Genomic DNA, 14,059 nt, shown 5'->3' on the forward strand with positions numbered 1-14,059 from the left:
ACTTGTACATTCCTGATGGGAATATAAAATGATACAGCCACTTGGTAAAACAGTTTGACAGGTCCTTAAAAAGTTCAACATAGTTGCCATATGACCCAGCAATTCCACTCCTAGGTATATACCCAAGAGAATTGAAAACATAGTCACGCACTTTTACATGAATGTGCATAGCTGCATTATTCGTATAGCTAAGACATAGAAACAACCCAATGCCCATCAATTGATCAATGGATAAAAAATGATGTGGTGTATGAATATAATAGAGTATAATAATGGAATATGCAGCTATAAAAGGGAATGAAGTACATGTACAACATGGATGAACTTTGAAAACATGCTATGATCATGCCACTGCAATTAAAAAAGCCAGTCACAACCTGGTAGAAAGGAGGACAGATTCTTATTAAAACTATGCAAAAAAAGCCCTTGTGTTTATGACAAGGGAAATGGGTAAAGACACTATGTATAATATTTAGCCAATATTACCATTGTTCTGAGTGGTTTTGTAGACAAGGCTAATCAAGATGTCATTTATAACATCATTATTATATGTTTTAGTTTATAATCTATGATATTTCATGGGATTGCATTTTCTAAATTCTGAAGGATCAGTCTGTATAAGATATTTAAAGGATGTTTCATTCAAGTTTGAACAGGTATAACAGTTAAATTGGTGGCCAGAGATAAAGAAAATATATAATATAATCTATAATTACATCAAAAGCAGGTTTTGTGGCTGTTTCCTGGGTTACACAGTCTACCTTCATGATTTTGTCTCCTTCTGGACTAAAGAACCTGTGTATCCTGCCTCAGTCCTTTAGTGCAGGTGACAGTGGTCTGTGCTGGCAATGTCCGTTTATACTGGGAAGCCTGTACTTGTGGTACACTCCTCAAGTGCAGCTCTTTTGATGTTCCTTCCAGAAGGCCAATTACCCCTGAGCAAGCTAGGGCCCTCAAAAGCAGTTAATAGCTGGATTCTCCCTATTATGTTACATGCCCTTTGTTATAGTTAGTACTTGTCCAGGCAGAGTGTGGCTCATGTCAGGGGCACAGCTTTTAAGATTTAATAAGACTTTATTGTTGGCACATGGAGCTCCCTCACATCTTGAACAAATTCATAGGAATATTTTGGGGACCTCCCTAATTTCTTTTGGGTGAAAAGAGAAAACCATGTTCTCAGAACCCTTCAGATTTTTCAGAAGGATCCAAGACTCAGGAGCAATCATCCCCTGCTCCTTCATTTGGTTGTTCCACCTCCTCCATTCAGTTATCCAAACCAAACCAAACCAAACTCTCCTAAAAGTGTCTGTTCTTTCTTCTCCACAATATATAAAACCAGCTAAAAATATTTCCTCCAATCTTTGTACCCATTTGTTCCCCCTTATCAAAGAATTCAGAAATACCTTTATTTCTCTGTTGTGTTCATTGTGCTGAGTAGAGTCTTGTACCGTTTCCCTTTGCAACAACTATAAAAGCTCTTGTGCCAGACATGGTGGCTCAGGCCTGTAGTCCCAGCTACTCAGGAGGCTGAAGTGGGATAGCTTGAGCCCAGGAGTTGGAGGCTGCAGTGAGCTATGATCACGCCACTGCACTCCAGCCTGGGCAAGGGAGCTAAAAAAAATAAAAAAGCTATTGTGCTGTGAGGGTTAATTCCAGCAGGCCTGAAATTAGCCAGAGCTGTTTTGCTAAAGTTCCTGCACGGCACTGACCCCTGGTGAAGGGCATGAAGCATACTGATTAATGATATTGCTTTTTAACTGTGGGTCTGAGGAGGTTCTGGGAGATTTGTACCAGATTGTCAAAATGCTTACTGAAAACAGTGAGATAGATGATTTGCACCTGGTCTCAGTGAGACCCCTCCCCACCCCCACTCCCCACACACAGGACTTTGCTGTAGAGGCTGGCTATGCCTTAGGAATATGCCTATGTAGCCAGAAAAATGTAAAATCCCCATCTGAGCCTCCATTTGGGGCTCCACAGTTCCAAGGTGTTCCATGCATTTGCTTCCTGATCCAAGAGAAAAGGTGCAACCAACCACATTCCTTACAGAAGGGAAGACAGTATACCCGCATCTGGCCTCTCTGGACCCTTTACCATGAATAGCCTTTGACTGAGATGTATATTCTTACTTTACTGTTTTTGATATATTGTATCCTCCTCCTGTAACAAACTATAGATGTTGGACCTGGTGAGTCTTCTTTAGCAGTGGAATTCTATTTAACTCCCTCTTAACAGTTATACAACTGCACTTGTAAACTTGTGCTTGAGTCGATGTTTTGATTGGATCACATTATCTACAACATAGTCCCCCAAAGGGTATACACCTATACTCCCAGTATGTTGTTCAGCACATTGAATGGGGTCTCTTCCATGCACTATCTATGTTACCCAAGAAACTGCAAGATGCTTGTACCTCCCTTAAGATTTTTGGCTTTCTGAATTGACTTTCTTACAGGCATCATACCATTTCCCCAGCAAAGTTGAAGAACTTGGCACTTATACATTTCTAACATATTGCTCAGCACACTGAATGGAGGGCAAGAAGTCAGGAGCTTAGAAGCTGTGGTGTTGAACTGTTATTTATATGGTACTGAAACTACCAAGAATCATAACAGAGATAGTGTGAAGGGACTGACCATGATGCAGGGACTTAAATCTTCAAGGAATGAGAGGGAGAGACCCAGGAGTCTATAGAGGGTTGCAGCAAGCAAGTCTGGCATAATCTGATAACAAAACATTCAAAGCCAGAGACTTTAGAGAGGAAGGACAGAGAATGGTCTTAAATCAGCAAGGAGAACTCCACATCCAGGCTTCAGGACAGGAGGGAATGTGAGTGTGGGAGGCACGATTCACCAGGGAAAACTAGGGTGCTATCACTGGAGGGCCATGGTATGGATGCTGAGTGGGTGAGAGCCAGGGTGGTGCAGGCGTTGACTGGCACTTGGGTCCATGGGATAGGGACTCTCTGATGGAGGTGAATTGGGGGTCCACATGGTAGACTAGAGGCAGGAGGGGGAAATGAACTATAGGCCATAGCTACAGACAAGGATAGAGGGCCGGGATAGGAGCACAAAGAGGAGCAAGGTGTGGGTTTACAGTGGGGTCATTAGGGACTGAGTCTTTACACATTTCCTGTGTGGTCTGACATGCTCCTATAGGGCCTTCAATTGGAAGTCTCAAGTCCTGTCACATGCTGAACATGCTCATTGTGACCACAATGCCACTTTATTTTGGTTACAGCCCTTCCACACTGACATCAGTGAGGGTATTGTTTCCTAGCCCCTGGATGAACACTCCTGCAAAAGGTTTGACATTCCCTCTTTTTATAATAAACACTAGGGCTCCTACTTTTAACACAGAGTCTTAGCTGATACGGGAGACACAGTAGGCACTGGAGTATGGGTTCCAGGTGAGTGTTTCCTTGCTGAAGGTGCACAAATGTATCCTCAGAAATAACTGTATAATAGGGGTCTGGGGTTTTTGTTTGTTTATTTTTTGTTCACATTTCCCTTCACATACTTTGATCATGATTAATAATTAAGACATTAAATTGCAATGCCATTTAGATGTATGGCAAGTACAAAATTAATACTATAGAGAAGCTGATATCCCACATTGTTGCTAAGTTTTGGTATTTGTGGAAGTTTAAAAACAGAGCTGTAAATTCTTCAACACTTCTATCAAGAGGTTGGGGTCCACAGCTCCTCTCCATGAGAGTGGAGTTGTGACTACTTCCACCAAGAAAATATGGTAAAGTGAAGACCTCTGAGGCTAGGTAATAAAAGGCCATGAAGCTTCCCCCTTGTTCACTGGAATGCTCACTCTTGGAGCCCCAAGCTGCTATGCAAGACTTCCAACTACACCAACACCACCATGGAGAAGCCTCGTTAAGTTGCTCTGATCCTGTAGTCCTAGTCCCTAAGTCATTCCAGTGCAGGTGGATAAGTGTACGAGTCTTTAGATCAGGGGTTAGCCAACCTTTTCTCTAAAAAGCCAGATTATATATTAATAGTTTTGTGGGCCACACAATCTCTGTCACAACTACTCAGTATGAATGGCTGTGTTCCAGTAACACGTATTTGCAAAAGCAGGCCATAGGCCCACTGGCTATAGTATTGCTGACCCTTGCTTTAGAAGATTCTAATCCCCAGCCATTGGAGCGTAAGGTCCCAAGCTGAGATCAAGGAGCAAAGACAAACTATCTCCCCTGTGCTCTGTCCAAACCTCTGATACACAGAATCCAGAAATCTAATAAAATGGCTGATGTTTTATTCTCACCGTGTTTGGAGTGCAATGTCACACAACAATGGATAACTAGGATAGTGTTGTGTAATACAAGGCAGACCTCATTAAGAAAGTAAGATTTGAGCAAAGACATTAAAGAGGAGAGTCAACTGGGAAGTGTGTATCTCAGGGAAGAGCATTTTAGGCAGAGAGAACAGTTAGTGCAAAACTCTTAGGAGGCAGAGTGCCTGGTGTATGTGAGCAACAGCAAGGAAACTGTAGAGCAGCTCTGCTGAGATGCCCTGGCAATCTTGCACATCTCTACAGAGGCCAGGTAGACAAGGCATGACCACAGTCAGACCCACGTCTTGTCGGACCGCCCTGTGATTGAGTCCTTCGAGAGCAGGGATAGGTTAGCATGGTGAGGAGCCATTGGGAGGTGGTTTCATATCCCTGCCTTGTGAGAGACTGCTGCAAGGTCCTTTCTCCTCCTTCTCCAAAGTTTCCGTTGACTGCAGGATTTTCCATCTCCTTGCCACCATCTCCCATCCCCTGGCCCCGCAAGGATGCAGTGGCAGACTCCTGTGACGTCTTTAAAACTGCTTGGCTATAGTTTAGAGTTGGCTGCTGAGCAGCTGGGTTCATGTTGTTTATCTGGGCCCCCTGGTTTCGTGCCATTCTGTAGGACTAGGGACACATGGAGCTGATACCATTCTGATTTTGTTTTTGCTGTCAGGATAAGTAATATTCTGTCCAAATCCATCTGGGCTGGTGGCCAGATAGCCTAGGGGTCAAGGGACTGCTTGACAAGAGAAATATGAAAGTGGAGTAAGGAGATGAGGCCAGAGAGGAAAGGGGGTCAGGTCACTAGGACCTTGTAGGCCAGGCAGGACTTTGGCTCCTACGCAGAGAGAAAGCAGGAGCCACCGAAGAGTTTGGGGAGTTTTGAGCTGAGGAGTCCTGCGATCTGTGATCTGGCTCATGTTATGTTGTCAAAGCATTCTAATGTATTTGAATGTTTCCTTTAAGAAAGTATGTGTGTATAAGTTTGAGTCATTGTTGCCGTTATTAGTAAAAGTAGTTTACATTTCTGTTTTAATTCACTTTCTCTGCTAGGGCTCTCTGGGACCCTCCACACTTCATCGCCGCCACGCTGCCTCTTTCCACTCCTGCTCTGCACTCTGTTACTGACGTTCGTCTCCCTCCAAGAGCGTCACCTCTCTTTGACTCCTCACGGGGGCACGGCGAAGAGTTCTTCTCCAAGAACCACTCCCGAGGAGGCGGTGAGCTCCTCGACGCCAGCGCGGGGTCTCGCCCCTGCAGCCGGTACCTGGGAGGCGCTCGCAGGGAGCGGGATGGATGCGGCGCTCGGCAGGGAGCGCTGCTGCCGCGGCCTTGACCTCTGGGAGCATTGCTGCCTGGGTTTTCTGTCCACCAAGCCTGGATTGCGGGGGCGCCTCTGGACTCTCCTCTTGGGTCTGGGGGCTGCCTCGGGCGCCCTCCACTGCTATTCCACCTTTTCTCCTTCCTACAGACACGTGAGGGACAACGGCCCGCCCAGCGGCCAGTGCCCTCTCCCCTCCCCACCTCCGGCACGCCCCTCTCCTTTACTAGTCTCCAGCTCCCTCCGGGCTCTGTCAGCCCCGTCCCCTTCCTCTCCAGCCTCCCGATCGGTCCAGCTTCTGCCTGTGGCCCGCGCTTCCCGCCCCCTGCCCCGCGCCTCCCGCCCCCTGCCCCGCCCCCTCCCTTTCCCCTTTACGCCCCTCCTCTCCTGCCCTCCTCCCGCCCCCTCCCACCGGGACCTGCTGGAGTCCACCCAGACTGGGCTCCCTGCGCGTCCCTCCTCTCCAGCCCCCGGCCCGCCCCTTCCAGCCCTGCGCGCCTCCCGCCCGCCGCTCGGCTCAGCCACTCTGGCGCTTACTGCCCTGGCCTCCGGGACTGGGGCGCTTCGCCGGCGCACTCGGCCGGCGACGGGGCAGGTTCGGGACGCCCCTCTGTCCGTCCGTCTGGAGAGAATTTCCAGATCTGCGGCCCCGGGATGGCGCCGGCCCCGCCGCCGCTACTGCTGGGGCTCTTCCTCTCGGCGCTCTGGAGTAGAGGTGAGTGCGATCGGCTGGGGCCAGGCAGGGAAGGGGGTCGGGGAGGGAGCGCGCCCAGCTGCTGGGCAAGTTTGCAAACACCCCGCCCCCCGCGGTTCCAGGGTCCGAGGTGCAGGGGAACCCACCCATCCACCGATCGCGGCCCCTGGAGTTCCGGAGCGCACCCAGGCTGGGTCGTGGGTGCGCGTCCCGGTGGAGCCGGGTAGGGGTGGGCACCGAGGGCTCTCCTTGCACCGCAGAGGAGGAAATCTAGCTCGGCCGGCCGCGATGCACGTCCCGAAGTTTTTGGCCGAGAAGAACTTAGGTAGCAGGTCTGGTCTGGAATGCTCCGTGACCTTTCCTTTAGACAGAGGTGCGTAGTTGGGCCCCTCTCTGGCGAGAGTTCTGGGGATCGCAGATCCAGTCTCCCGAGGGACCGGAGCCGGGCGAACCAACAACAGGCTGCAGAAGTTGGAGTCGCAGTCCGGTGCCGCGATTGACCAAGGCCGGCGTCCAGCTCCCACTGGGCCCTGATGGGCAGTGTCACCATCCCTTTGCAGGGACGGCCTGGAGAAGCGGGAGCATTCTTTTCACCTCTATTGTGGAAAAACGAGAACCCCAGGTGCCAGGCAGCGTTTAGGTTTATCTCGATTTAGCCAATGTTGTTACAGGCATTTTAATAGGAAAGGACTGGATTGGTAAATGGAGGCAAGTACAGCAGGTTCTATTCTGCATCAACAGCTCGCTGGGGGAATAGGTGAATAATTAACAGATTTCAAGTTTGAGCACTGATGCACTTCTTGAGGAAGCTGGAAGAAACTTACCAGACTTTACCCAAAGGAAAAATAAAAAGCTAAATAAACACATCCCGGGTATTTTCTCTTAGCTAACAGGGTTCTTTTCCATTCAGTGTGGTTTTTGTCTCTTTGGGTCATGAATGTCCTTGACTAGCTTGCACCTATTATAGCCAAAGATTTGGGGGGAAATACCTGGAAAGTTCAGTTTATAGTCAAGTAGCTTACTTAAAAGTTTTTTCTTTGAGATTTTCCTTTGAAAGCTCGGTTGCTCAAATGAAAAATTCTTAAACAATGCACCCACTTTTTGCACATTAAATTACATAAGCAATTTATGATTTGGGGCAACATAGCAATTTGAAACAAACATCAAGAGCCAAAACCAAGCAAAGAACTACAGCAGTTCTGTTCTCTACCGCCCCCTCCCCCCAACCAAACCCTCAAAAATGCCTCAGCATTTCTGCCAAATCCCTTTTTCATAATCTGCTCCAAATTTGTTATATTTTAGTACTAGTGAGGGCTGGCCATGAATAATCTCGGAGGTAGTGAATATGGTGAAAATTGTAGAGAAAGTAATGGGAACAATAGTTTTTGTGTAAGATATTTAAAAATTAGAGCATTTTTGTTTTTCTAAATGTTTGAAAAGCTGTAATAAAAAATACTTTTGTCAGTGACAACCAGCTTTAGTCAAATAATTATAAAAAGCCATTAGAGGCCGGGCGCGGTGGCTCACACCTGTAATCCTAGCACTCTGGGAGGCTGAGGTGGGCGGATCGTTTGCGCTCAGGAGTTTGAGACCAGCCTGAGCAAGAGCGAGACCCCATCTCTACTAAAAATAGAAAGAAATTATATGGACAGCTAAAAATATATATAGAAAAAATTAGCCGGGCATGGTGGTGCATGCCTGTAGTCCCAGCTACTTGGGAGGCTGAGGCAGGAGCATCCCTTGAGCTCAGGAGTTTGAGGTTGCTGTGAGCTAGGCTGACGCCACGGCACTCACTCTAGCCTGGGCAACAGATTGAGACTCTGTCTCAAAAAAAAAAAAAAAATATTAAAAAGCCATTAGAATCCATCCAGCAGGAAGAATGAAATGTTTCTCTAATTTTTCATCTTCTACCTTTTGCTTTTTGTTTTGAACTTTACCTATGAGATGTCTGACAGTGCTACATCTCACTTTGTGAAAAGCTAAAGAATGGGATTCTCGCTGGCAGAATTAGAGCAGAAGAAAGAGGCTGTAGGAAGAGATTAAAAATGGAAATTAGACTCTTCTTCTATTTTTAAGATTTTCGTGTTACATATTGTGGGTCTGAGTGTTTTACTGACCACACAGGAGGGAGGGAGGAAGGGAGAGAAAGACAGAGAGAGAGAGAGAGAGAGAGAGAATGAAAATGTGTGTGTAGACTCTACACTGTAGAGGAATGAATGGATAAATAATTAAAACTTAAGCATCACTTTAACCCAGGAATTCCCCCCATCTCCTTCCCTCCCAACATTTGCACAAACACCATCTCACAAAGGCATGCACACACAGAACTGGAACTGCCAAACCAGGAGCATTTCAAGGCTTTCCAATCTTTCCTTTCTGCTCAGTCTCTGATGGGGGTGCCATTGAGCAGCAAAATGAGGCCGATTGTCACTCTCCAGAGGGCCAGGGAGAGGACAGAGCCAGAGAAATGTAAAAGTATATAAAAATGAAGATATTATGAGGATTTACCTCATGATGAGGCTGTTCGTGAGCTAAACTCAACCCTTAGAGCAAATTGGGCTTTTAAAATTCTTTAAAGTTAATATTGCTCTCCCAAAATGATACTGTAACATGTATTCCAGTAGATTGTAAACATTTTCCCAAGGAAAACTTTAAGTTGTCCTGTTGGTTATGGGAATGTTGCTTTATTACAATGACCTCAAATGCTGTTTTGAAGTAAGCAGTGCATGTCAGGTAGGACCTTGAACACACGTGCAGAACAGCCAATTCCTCTCATAATAGCCAGAATGAGATTTTTGGAAACGAATCTGATTGTGTTTTCCCCTTGTTGAAAATCCTCCAATAGCTTTGCATTTTTTACCAGAGTTTGCCAGGACTCACAGGGCACCCTCCTCCCTCTTTTGCACATTTCCAGTCCCTTGCCTCTTGTTCCCAATACTCCAGGTACCTGAACCTTCTCTCTAGCTCTTGAGCAGCCTTTGCAATTGCTGTTCCCTCTGGCTGGAATATTTTCTTCAAGATCTCAGCATGTTGGATCCTTCTCATTGTTTGGGTTTCAGCTCAAGATGTTCTCCTTGAGAGGCCTTCCCTTACCCCCATCCCCAGCCAAAGTCACACACACACACACCCACTCTCCGCTAAGTTTAATCTCTTGGTAATGCTTATCAATACCTGATTAGTTCTGATTTACTTTTTCTTTACTCATTTTCCTCCGCTGTCCCCTCACTGCAAGGTAAGCTCCCAGTGGCAAGGCTGCTGTCTTGTTCACTGCTAGCACAGTGCGCGGCCCATTCGGGTGCTCAGTGACTATCTGAAGATAGCATGAAAGAACCAAGCCTCTGTACCTCACCAAGTGCTTCTTACTGGACTCTCCAGAAACAGAATTGCCGGAGCTCCTATGCCTTTGTGCTTGGGGCTTGATTGATAGAAAGCAGTCTTTCATTTCACTGTCATGCCAAAGTGATTTCATTACTGAAGAAGTTAGTAAATTAAAAGAAGATAGATTTTTGGACTATATTAACCCCAAACATGTTTTGTGCTCTCCTAACTATTCCAACTAGAAAAAAAAGTCAGAAGGTGGTTTTTCATGTTAAAACCACTGTTTTAACAGCTCCTTGCCCAGGGGTAGATTGCCCCAAGTGCTCTTGGCTTTGGCTGGTTGTCAATAGTTAAATCTTAACCCAAAGCACATGGCTCTGGGTTGGTATGTGTCTCGACAGGAGGTTATTAGAGAAACTTTAAAAGAGGATTTGCCATGTATGCATCTGGGGACTGGAATGAAAGCCTCTAGGGGCCTTGGGGGTGGTAGTTAACTCTCAGGACCTCTAGTTCCTTTTTGGTACAGTGGGACTCTATGTCATAGAACTATTGGGAGGATGAAGTGAGCTAATGGTACATAGTAAGTGCTCAAAAAATATTAGCCATTATTACCAATGATTTCCCTTCATTCTCCTGAATTCAGATTTTGGGGTAATTGTTTTTCCTAGACAAAGGGTGTTGAAGAAAGGGAAATACATCCTAATTTACTACTTAAATATGAGGGCAGAACTGTGGTTTCACCCTCCGTTGTTCATAATGCTTTGGTGAAGGAGCCGTGGTTTATCCACCCTAGAGTGCCGAAGCCCTTTGCTGCAGCTCTTTAGGATTTTGTTTCCTAGTGGTTCTGCTAGCAACACCCACCCAGGACTAAGCAGTTCTTGGATGAGGCAGTTACTGACCGCCACACCCCTTCCCTGCCCCTACCTTCACTTGCAGTGCTCAAACTGGACATAGTACAGAAATAGCTTCCTGTCATGTGCCTCTCAGGAAGGTATAAAAATGAAGTCCAATTCCTGCTCAACTTTTCCCACATAACTCTATTCCGAAGTGGGTGTGGTTTTTATTTTGTTTTTGTATTTGTTTTGTGTTGGGGTTTTTGAGTGTGAACATCCAGATAATTCCTTTCCTTTTTACCAGCTTAACGTAGGGTTTCCAAATGAAGTCTGTTGGCTGCAGCACAGAGAAAATGAGGCTTTGGTTCTTAGTGTAAATTCTGTGTACATGTGTGGGTATGTGTGTGCAGGAGTGGCCTTGTAGGAAACGGAAAGGGCATGAGCCCCAGGTGCACTTCTGGATCCTGATGCTTCCTGAGTGGTGGCACGGGTGAGCCAGCCCTGCGGTTCCCTGGGGGGAAGCCCGGATTACTCTCCTGCTCCTGCTGTGGGCATTGGCTAACCCTGGCCAGAGTTAAACTCCCTCTTCACCCCTTCTGTGTTCCCGCCTCCTGCCTCCAGCTAAAATGCTGAAAATGCAGCCTGGCAGGGAGGAGAATTCCACTGGGATCCACAGGCCCTGTTTGGAGAAGGAAAATAATACTGAGCATACCTGCCAGCACCACTTTCCTCCTCCAAGGCCCTGGTTTTCTTTGTCAGAACCATGGCTGTGGAGTGGGTGGGAGATTCCTAACCTCAGCGAGGGAGAGCCCAGGTCTTCCCCAGCTTTGGGAGACCCTGCAGCACCGCGTCATTTCTACACGCTCTGGGCCTGTGTCAGACAGCAGGATCCAAGGACATGGCCCCTGTGTAAAGCTCTGAGCTGTATGTCCAGGTCACCTCCTCAGGTCCCTGTGTTTTAGAGAGATAAGGGAAAAAAGGATGAGTATGCCTTGAACATTTTGTGGAGAAGCCTACACTCAACTCTAAAGCATTCTATTTCATCCTTCTTGCCTATTTCATCAGCTGTCCGTGCTGCTTTCACTCAATGGTAAATGGGTTTTCCGTCAGTCTTGGGGGTGGCAGGGTGGGAGCATGGGCAGAGAGGGAGAAAGAGAGAACAGATGTTGGCTTTATGTCTAGACCAAGATCATATACAAGTTTCACACCGAAAGCTGAGAACATTTGAAAGAGTTGTACTTGGAGAAAACCCATTTCATCTTGTAAGCTCCATGCGTGGGTTTTTGTGGGAGCACATTTTATGCTTAGGTGTTTCTCCTTGTCCTCGGTCAGTGCCTTCCAGATATTTCCTAGTCGGTGCCTTCAAAGCAAGATCTGATTGTCACAGCGTTAGTGTCCTGCCCTAGCTCACTCTCGGAGGAGGGTCCATCCTCAGGACTTAGGTCTCAGGTTGGCCCCTAGTCAGGCAAATGCTTTGTGACAGATCCCTTTTTTGTGTAATCTGCTTTTTCTCTGGGGCTCCAGTTACCTCAGCATTCAGAGACAGTAAACATCTTAGAATTTGCCTTAGCTGTGGCCTTGCCTCTCATTAGATACACAAAGGAAAGCCTTGTTTATTTTGGAGAAGGGATTGTTTTGTTATTTTAAGCCTTAGGGCCTTCTCATTAAATCTCCTAATACTAGACTGGCTTCATTATGGTTTTGAAAATGATCATTTTTGCAAGTAAGAACAAGCTATCTTAGTGGAGAATATTAGAATGGAGATTGAAACTTGCTGAAAGTTGTTTTCTGTCACTGCACTACTTAGGGAATTCTCAGGGAGGTGATAAATATTCATGGCCTCCAAGTGCTGCCGGTGTCTGGGGGCGGTTTTCCACTTGCTGCAGTTAATGGCAGGCTGCCTCCACGCAGGAAGTGAAGCTAGCCTTTAAGCCTTTTTGCAGTTCTGGCACTTGATTTGAAGATTTGTTGATGAAAACAATATTCTTTGAAAGTTTTGGAGCAAAGAAAAAAGGGAAGCTTTTTAGACTTCCACTAGTTAAAAAAATAACCACTTTGGGAGTCCAGAGATGTAAGTTCTCATCCCAGTTTTGATATAAACTTGCAGGGGCTCTTGGGGTATGATGTCTCATCTTTCTGAAATTCCAAATCCCCACCTGTCAAATGAGAGAGCAGATAGGTGATTCCGGGGCCCCTCTGGGCAGAAAAAAGATTCTACCTGAAGGGGAGAAGTGGGGAGGGACACGTTCTCACAGAGCAGTTCTGGGCACAGGGCCTTCGCTTGAGTTTGACCCCCTGAATCCTGTCCTTGACTCTGGGTGTGAACATCCTTTGGCATCAGCCTAGTAACAGGAACAGAGGCCATGCAGTTGTTTCTTAAGAAATGAGTCATGCCAGTGGGTTCTCTACTGTTGGCAGCTGCCATTCTCTGCCACCTGGGCTGTCTGTGCCTCCATGAAGTACCCCCTCCAGCTCTATCTGGGGCAATAGAATAGTCTGGAAATACAAGGGTATATTTCTGAGAATATTGGACCTCCCCAAACAAATATGGCTCTTCCCATCAAATCTGCTGGGAACGTGGACTCCTTGAACTCTTGGGTTTCTAGAGTGGATGGAGTGGGACATGTCCCTGCAGGGGAAATAGCAGACTCTTCAGGGGGGCGGATAATGTCATTTTAAAAAGTATTCATTCAATATTATCATGTAATTTTATGTTTGAGAATTAAAAAATGTTTTGTGATAAAAATTGTAGAATGCAGTGCTCCTAAGTATTTTGGCTGGAGGGATAAGGAGAAGGTCAACTATTCATGGTGGAGGTTCTCCACAGGAAGTGTGCTTTAGAGCCACCTAGGAAGCTTTCTCAAAATGCAGAAGCCCAGGCCCCACCAGGACCTGTGGTCTTGACCTTTGGGGGTGCTGCTCTGGTCTGCACCTATTTTGTGTCACATCTCTCATTATGCTCCATTGGTCCAGTGTGTTTGATGTCTGATTCTTGGGGGAGTGGGAAACCTCCCCTCATGCCCTCCTCCCAGGAGAGTTTTGTGTCACCTTCACCTTGGAGGGTGGGACTGTTATGCTTATTTAAGGAAGGTGGCAAGTCTTGGACCAGGGTGAGAACTGGGAGCTGGATGATTCCTTAAGCCAAGTGCCCTTATGGTTTTAAGACCCGTAAGTGGAAGGAGGGTGCAGCTAGTCAGGCGCCAGCCAGTAAATAGAAAGGGCTAACTTTCTCTTTTTACCATTACATTTTTTCTTTCTTACCTACTCTTTATTCTTGATACTCAAATCTTGTTATATTTAGGATACACAACAGGATATAACAGGTAAGGAAACTCAGCGTAAGAAGTCAGACATTAGCAATACAGCTGAAGTCCCCCATTGTTCCCCTCTCAGTCTCATCCCCTCACCCCCACTCTGAGAAAACCACTACCCCACATTGGGTGTTTTAATTCCCATGCATCTCTTGATCCTTTGACCACACATGATTGTGTTGGTAACACTGCTACAGTGTTGTTTTGCACCATGTCAGTTAGGGTTGACATTTGGCTGCATGTGACAGAAAAAACTTACTCCAGTGGCCTAACCAAAAGGGGAGTATTTTTCCCA

General features: G+C 46.5%; 1 protein-coding gene across 1 annotated transcript in view; it reads left to right on the top strand.

The window, feature by feature from the left end:
* The first annotated feature begins 6,131 nt into the window (after nt 1-6,131).
* MERTK (MER proto-oncogene, tyrosine kinase) overlaps nt 6,132-14,059 on the top strand; it is a 104,416-nt gene continuing 96,488 nt past the window's right edge. The window contains exon 1 of the mRNA XM_069494103.1: nt 6,132-6,323. Within this exon, the coding sequence (XP_069350204.1) occupies nt 6,263-6,323 (61 nt within the window). The 5' untranslated portion in view covers nt 6,132-6,262. The remainder of the gene's footprint in view (nt 6,324-14,059) is intronic.

This window comes from Eulemur rufifrons, chromosome 19, assembly GCF_041146395.1.
Source record: "Eulemur rufifrons isolate Redbay chromosome 19, OSU_ERuf_1, whole genome shotgun sequence".
Lineage (NCBI taxonomy): Eukaryota > Metazoa > Chordata > Mammalia > Primates > Lemuridae > Eulemur > Eulemur rufifrons.